The following is a 7,847-nucleotide window of genomic DNA, read 5'->3' as shown; positions in this document are numbered from 1 at the left end:
TCCTTCACCATCTTCATGGCCAGACATTTCTTCCTAGTTTATCTTAGTCTGGACACTCTGCTGAAGCCTGTCCACCATGGGTGACCCTGCTGGTATTTGAAATACCCATGGTAGAACTCCCAGCATCACAGCAACTTGAAGTCACCACACAAGGACAGACTGACAGATGAGTGGTGTGTGCACACACACACACACACACATACACTGCTTCATTCTAGTCTGATTTCTTAACACAGTCTTGATTCTATCTTGGTATTGATAAAAGTCTGTGAATGAGTTGATTGGAGAGAGATTCTCTTTACTGTATATTTTTTCCCTGAATGCTGTAGAATGAGTCATTACATATAAAAGCAAATATTAATGGCTTTTCAAATGTTGAAGGTCAACAGCAGTAGTAATTTCTGTATTATTGTCAGTATAAAATAATCAGTTTTACTTGATAGGACTGAATTTGGCGCTAGCATTGCAATAATGACTGTGATTTCCGAAACGAAATTCTACAGGGGAAAAAATTAGCGGCCTTTGTTAAATGTTGATTTCTGCTTACCTTGTTTTCTCTGACAGCTTCACATTGAGTAGGGTTTTGAAAAGCCCCTTCAGACAGCCTGCCCTGCACCACAGTTGTTAAGTGCCGACAAACCAATTGTGTCTCAAAGCCACCTTGTATAGCATTTCTGAGAAGCAGTGGGTGGATTTGAACTGCTGCCTTGTGGTTCGAACCAACATGGAGTACAGTGCTTGTCCTACAGTGTACCACCCAGACTCATGCTTCACAATAATGGGAGAGAAAAGCAGAAGCAGAAAGACCCACTTTTTTGAGTCATCAGATGATGAACGCATGTGACTGTATGGTCTTGGCCTCAGTGTTCTCTGGTGCTATAGCTTCAGAGCCTGCTGGAGGCTCCTGACCTTCTCTTGTATGGTTGTTGGATCTGAAGACTTGGTTTTCATTCTTCTTGACATCCAGTGGGAATGCACACAGCAGAACATCCATCCCTTCAACTGTTTCCACGCTCCGATTCAGCAGCGTTGATGACATTCTCTGGGTTGTAGAACCATTCTTACTCTCCTTTTCTGCGTCCTTCCTCCCACTATGAACACACACTCACGGCCCCCTAAGCTTCCTGTCCAGTCCTTCCTCTAGATTTTGCCAATTTGATCCCGTATCAATAGTGCTTCCAAGAGTACAATGCTCGGGGCAGACATTACTCACTGGTTTGGTTTTGAGGAGACTTTAGAGGACGCTTTCAGTTTAACATTTAAATACATTCTCTGGGTGGTAGTAGGGGTCCATCCAGCCCTCTTGGCTCCAGAAAGTACTGCTTTTAAAAAAGAAGCATTTTATTGTGAATGGAATGAAGAGAAGACCAGTCTTCCACTTAACAATTCCTACACGTTTTGTTTCATGTCATTCCTTGCTAGCCCTGCAGTGTAACAGATGGCTTCCCACGTCCTTCCTGTTTCCATTCCTCCGTCTCTCCTAGCCCTTGTGAACTTTGTCCTTGGGTAAATACTGCCTTGTTGATCTCCTAGGGTTGAGATCCAAGGTGTATGCATCTCCTTACTGTTCTTGTTTCATTGGAAATTGAGCCATTTCCAGACCTGAAGGGTGATGAAGGACCATGGTCTGGGGGTTCCAGCAGCCTCACCTGTCAGTCTGAGTGAGAGTGGAGAGTGGAGAGAGAGAGGGGGCTCTGGGACGCTGCCCTTTCAGCTTTCTTTGTGTAACTTTCCGTCTTCTTATCCGTCAGTTGAGTGTCTTTTCTTCAACTCCTCTCAAGTTGGTTTATGAGTTTGACACTGGTCTGGGGGGAGAACCCCAAGACCACGTCTGCCTCGATTTTAAACTTACTTATTGTGGTTAAGGAGTCCTGGTGTGGTCCTTCAGGATAAGCATTGGATTACTAACTTCAAGGTCAGTAGTTCAAACCCACCAGCCGCTCCTCAGAAACTATACAGGGTCGCTATGAGTCAGAACCTACTTGATAGTGCTGCACAACAATATAGCAGGTCTGGTTAAGAAAACCACCTTTGGGATCAGACCAAGGTAGATGTGAATCCTGGCTTTTCCTTTTCCTAGCTGGAAGACGGGGAGCCATGAATTCCTCCTGTGTGAATCAATGTACTTACAATAGGGAGCGCTGGTCTTTATATAGGTTGGTGGTGGTGTTGTTAAGCACCATTGAGTTGGTTCTGACTCATGGTGACCCTGTACACAGGGTTTCCGGGGAGCAGCTGGTGGGTTTGAACTGCGACTTTGTGGTACGCGGGTCATGACATATGATACGTGTTAAGTACAGTGCCGGCATCGCTGTAAACAGGTCAGTAAGCAGTAGCTGTTCTGTAGTCTGCGCTTCTGATGAACAACCCCACCATCACCATGGTCGTCTTACAAAGACCTCAGTTCACATGTAACCTTTTGTAAACAGTCTTTTCTAAATTGTGGTAAAAGTGACACAATAGAACATTCGTTCTTTTAACTCTTGAGACATCAGTCACACTCAGTATCATGTGACCATCACTGAGGGCCTTGAGGTGGTGCTCTGGATCAGTACTGGTCTGCTAACCACAGCGTTGGCGTTTCAAACCCACCAGCCACTCTTGGGCAACTCTACATAGGTCGTTGTCAGTCAGAACTGACCCGATGGCACTGTAAACCTAAACAGAAGCCGTGTACCCATCAGACAAGAACTCCCCAGTTCTCATTCCCCAGCCCATGGTCACCAGTAATCTACTTTCTTTTGCTGTCATACTTGTTTACAATACCCTTCTGTCTGGTTCATGTCACTTAGCAAGATCTTTTCAAGGCTCAACCCTGATGGCTCTGTAGGATAAGATCAGCAGTTCAAACCCTGTTGCTCCACTGGAGAAAGAGAACTCTGCTCCAATAAAGATTCAGTCTCTGAACCAGGGTCGGAACCAACTGGACGGCAGTGGAAAGTCTGCGTCCTAGCATATGTTAGAGCTTCCTTCTGACTTGTGACCCAGTAATATTCCACTGTATGGTTTTACCCACATCTGTGCATCCGTCTCCAGCTGATGGGCCAGCCCCTTTTGGTTTCCACCTCTTGACGACTGAATCATGCTGCTGGGATCATGCCTGTCCATCCATTTCTCTGCATCCCCACAGTGGAGTTGCGGGGGCAGATTTAACTTCTGATGAACTGCCAAAGGGTCTGCCCTAGCCGCTGTGCCATTTCACTGTCCATCAGCAGTGGTCCAGGGTCCAGTATCTCTCCATCCTCACCTACACTTGTTCTCCTCCTTTATTGAATGGCCATCCTAGTAGGGGTGCATGGACATTTTTCAGAGCTTTCTCCTCCACGGTTTCTTAGCCCAGCATTCAGACACACGTGTCACCTGACGTACTACCAGCCCACTTTCTTGTCTTTTTTCTTCACACAAGTACTTTGCTGGTGTCCACCTTGTTCGGATGCTGTGCTCCGGGAGCCGGGCAGTAAGGACCCTGTCCTCGGGGAGCTCTCAGGGAAAGCTGGGTGTGAGCAGAGTGAGCAGAGGACGGGCGCTCTGAGGTGCTGCCCTCTGAGCTCTCCTTTCTCAGCTCCGGTTCCTCTGTGAACTTACCTGTGCTTGTGCCCCCCTGTCGACTGTCCTTTACTTCAATGTTTCAGACAGTTACTACTGAGTGTGTCCTATGTGTTAGTGAACATGTTGACCACCAGGGACTCTTGTGGATCAGATCTAAGTCTCTGCTCTTGCCAGATGCAGGGCGTGCTTCTGGGGTCTTTGTACTCTGACCACATGGGGTTGTTGTTGTGTCTTTGAACATCAGCTTCCTCCCATCCCCCAGCTTGGCCCACTTGCCTTCTTCTGAAAGTCCTGTGACCCCACTCTTCCTGTGACGACAGCACTTTGTCCACTGGGTCACACTGTCAGATCAAGATCAGTCGCAGCCACCAGGTTGAACCTTCCCCTGATGCAGCCCTGGGTCTAGTAGGGTGTGTTCTCGAGAGACAGATTCCTGAATGATTAGAGTTTCTTGGACCACCCCAGTGCACACGAGCATGGTGGCTATCTCGTGCAGTTCAGCACTTGCCAGTTCTGGGTCACGCCAGAGATGTTTACAAAGCAAGTGCATCATACATCAGATGAACTGCCTTAAAAAAATTAACCCCTTGTATTGTGGTGAAAATGTAGAATAGAACTTGCCATTTTCCCCATGCCTGGGGCAGTAACTCTCCTCTCAAATGTTGTATCCTCACCGCCAGTAACATGCCTCTCTGTCCACGCCGTGACACGAGAACTGTCCTGCTCCCGGGGTGTGGCAGGAACTACGGCTGCAAGGCAGGGGTACGTCTACATCTTGGGGACTTCAGCCTGTCCGATGCCCAGTTAGCTGTCCGGAGCTGTCCCTCTACCTGTCCTGCTGATCGTGGAAAAGTTATAAGTGTCTGATCTAAACTCGTAAAATGTCTTCAGCTAACCTTGTGAATCGTAACTAGTATTTTGCAGGTTAGGTTAGCATCTTAGTTCTCTCTTCTGCTAGGACAGAAATACCACACGTGGGCGTCTTTAACAAACAGAAGTCTTTCCTCTCACAGTTTGTTGTTGTTGTGAAGTGTCAAGTTGATTCCGACTTACAACGACCCTGTATAGGGTTTCCAGGGAATGACTAGTGAGTTTGAACTGCTGAACTTGTGGTTCACATCGACCTTGTGGTCCAGTGCTTATCCTGCAACACCACACCGGGACTCACAGTTTAGGAGGCCAGGAGTCCGAATTCAGAACCTCAGCTCTAGGGGAAGGCTGTCTCTTGGCCCTGGAGGAACGTCCTTTCACGCTTCCACATCTGTGGGGTCCATGTTCCTGGAGAGTTCCATGTGTCTTGGCATCATCTTCCCCTGGGTATGGGAGACTTTTAACGCAGGGAGCCCGGGTCCTAAGGCTCCTCTTTCTTGGGGCGGGGGACACACTTCTCTGCAGTTAGTGCCACATTCTAGTGAGGAATACAAGTCCTTTTCTCAGCAAACATCAAGAATCTTCTACAAGGGCCTTCAAAACTTGGTGGAAACATGAGATTAAAAGGTCACGGAATTCTTCCATAAACTTTGTCAAGCTGGCTCCTATTTTCCGTAGATTATCATGCTGATGAGATGGCCAGTGTGTGAGGAGTGTTGAGTGTGGTGTGAGTTAAACGCATTCATGTACGAGGGAGCGTGTGCACGTCTACGCGCACGTCCAGCCGCAGCTGTGCCAGCTCCCTCGTGCTTGTCTCTCACCCGTCAAGGCCCATGTGATGTCGGTCTTGCCAGGCCCTTCCTCCTGGCACTGCCCCGTGGTGACTGTGTCTGTGCCGTGTGATTGCCACCCAGGTTTCTGGCTGCTGGCCCATAAGGAGACAGCGGCACGGCCACAGACATGCTCCTTAATCTTTGTGAGCACCGGGTTCCTTGTTCATACAGAGAATCGGTTCACAGAGGCACGAGGTGGCCTGGAGAGCAAGACAAAGAGGGACGCTACGAGCAAGTGTTCATGGAGTGGGCAGCTGGGCTGAGAGCTACGGTGTGCCTCCTGGTGGAGGGGACGTGGCAGGGGGCTGTGCGTTGTCTGCCATCGAATCGACTCAGGCTCACAGTGGCCTTGTAGAGCAGAGCAGGACTGCCCTGTAGGGCTTCCAAGGTTGTAACCGGAGCCGATGGCCTCATCTTTTTCCTGTGGAGCAGCTCATGGGTTTGAACCTCTGTCTCTTTATTAGCAGCAGAGCACTTTAACCACAGTGCCACTAGCCTTGCCCTCCCTCCCCCCTCAGGGAATCTTTTCGGTTTGGTGCAGGTGAAGCAGCCTGTGAGGTCATTGGTTCTACCTCCTCCTTGTCAGGGAAGAAACCTGTCCTCACAGCATTGCCCCTCTCCAGAACGTGCGGTCGGCCGGGGAGTGTCTGGACCGCAGCCAACCCAGACAGAGGCGATTCTGCACTGAAGCGTCCCTGCTCCCTCTTCAAACTCCGGGGACTTAGTGGTTTGTGCCCCTGTTTTCCCACCACAGTCCCTCAAGTTGTGTAAGCTTGACCCCGCTAAATTTGGATCTGTCTGTGACCCAGGTGAGCTCTAGGTAACACAGGAAGTGACGGAGTAGAGAAGCTGTTTTGTTTTGGAGAGTTTGGTTGACCCTGATTTAGTTTTTTTAAGGGCATAAGCAGCTCTCGTTCTGTCAGCAAGAAGTGCTGCCCACTAGAAGCCAAGATAGCTTGACATGGAACTTGGGGCTTCTGAGAGACATGGGCCCCTCTGTCCCGTTCCAGTGGCTTCTCAGCACCTCCTGGTTCTACAGCATCCGTGGAACTTGATGAGATGCTTCTCATTTCTCCCCGGAGAGGGCCCAAGCATGCCCCAGGGACTGTTAGCTACGTCTTTCTCAGTGACATCCCCTTACCCTCATTCTTACTGGTTTGTTTGTTTTTTTATCCTCACTGTTTTTATAGAAAAATTATATGGTGACTTCTTGAGCTGGAGGATGGAAGACACCCTGGCCCAGTTTCCTCTACAGCCTGGGAAGACCGCCACCTTCACCGTCAACATCAAAGTGAAGCTGGATTTCTCCTGCCAGGACAACCTCATGCAGGAGCTCAGCGATGGTGAGTGCTTCCCCGACTTCACTGAGCGCTTGGTGCTCCCTGGTGCATTCTAGCAGTGGCTATTCCTGAGGCCCGCTCTTCCCTTCCTGAAACGCGCTCATCCGTCATTGACCTTCCCTCTGGGCACTGTGGGTTGGGTCCCAGACCATCGTGACAAAGTGAGCCACAGGAGGGTTGTGCTTTTCCGAGCTGTGTTTACGCTCTGCTGTCGATGAGGTGTGCAGGAACATAGTGTAATCTTGTGCTTATCCAACTTGTGTTTACGCTCTGCTGTCGATAATGTGTGCAGGAGTATTGTGTCATTTTGTGAGAGTGGACCGAGTGGAACACACACACGAAATGAGCACAGGCTGTTGGGAAAATGGAGGCAGTAGATGTGTTTGACGCAGGATTGTTACACACCTTCCATTTGTGGGAAAACCAAGCCAAAACAAATGGAAGACTCCCATGTTGGAGTCCTCCCTCGTCTATGCTCACTGACAGCAGGCCTTCTGTGGAATTAGGACACATGCTGAGGACATCTCACTCGCTAGGATGATGAAGTTCTTCAAAGTCTGGAGATTTCTGTAAAAATAAGATTTTATGTGTGTGGTGACACCTGTTGTTGTTTGGTGCTGTCGTGTTGATTGTGACTCACAGCGACCCTGCCGGACTGAGGAGAACTGCCCCACAGGGTTTCCTAGGCTGTCATCTTTACACAGGCAGACTGCCTCAGCATGCTCCCACCGAGCGGCTGGTGGGTTCGAACTACCAAACCTTTCTGTTACCCACGGCATTACTAACACTCCATGTTCTAGCACTAGGACTAGTTGATTAGGGTAAGATTTCGTAGGTTATTTTTATGTAGGAGTAGGAAACGTGGAAGGATCATGGAGCGTTGTTGAAGCTGGTCAGCAGGTTCTCTCTGTTATTGCTAGGGGTCGAGTCACTTCTGCCTCTTAGTGACCCTGCGCTCGACAGAACTCTGCCCTGCCCAGTCCTGCGGAGCCCTCACAGTCACGGCTGTGTGGGTGAGCCTGTTGTTGAAGCCACTCTGTCAGTCCATCTCACTGAGGGTCCTCCTCTTGTTTGCTGACCTACCAATCATGATATCCTTCTCCAGGGACTGGTCCTTCCTGATAACATGGTCAAAGTACAAGTTGATCAATTATATAACCTTGGGCAAGTCTATACCTTATTGCAATATAATGATGTGAATGTGATCATAATACTACTCTTTAGGAGCATTGTGTGATGGGTATGGGATGTGGTA

General features: G+C 49.1%; 1 protein-coding gene across 2 annotated transcripts in view; it reads left to right on the top strand.

Moving 5' to 3' along the window:
- The window catches only part of TRAPPC9 (trafficking protein particle complex 9), a 585,848-nt gene that overhangs the window by 154,531 nt on the left and 423,470 nt on the right, over positions 1-7,847 (top strand). For both annotated transcript variants that reach the window (XM_006830723.1, XM_006830724.1), the window contains one exon: positions 6,443-6,595. In XM_006830723.1, the coding sequence (XP_006830786.1) occupies positions 6,443-6,595 (153 nt within the window). The remainder of the gene's footprint in view (positions 1-6,442; positions 6,596-7,847) is intronic.

This window comes from Chrysochloris asiatica, unplaced genomic scaffold, assembly GCF_000296735.1.
Source record: "Chrysochloris asiatica unplaced genomic scaffold, ChrAsi1.0 scaffold00001, whole genome shotgun sequence".
Taxonomy (NCBI): domain Eukaryota; kingdom Metazoa; phylum Chordata; class Mammalia; order Afrosoricida; family Chrysochloridae; genus Chrysochloris; species Chrysochloris asiatica.
This window is presented reverse-complemented; position numbering and strand designations above follow the sequence as displayed.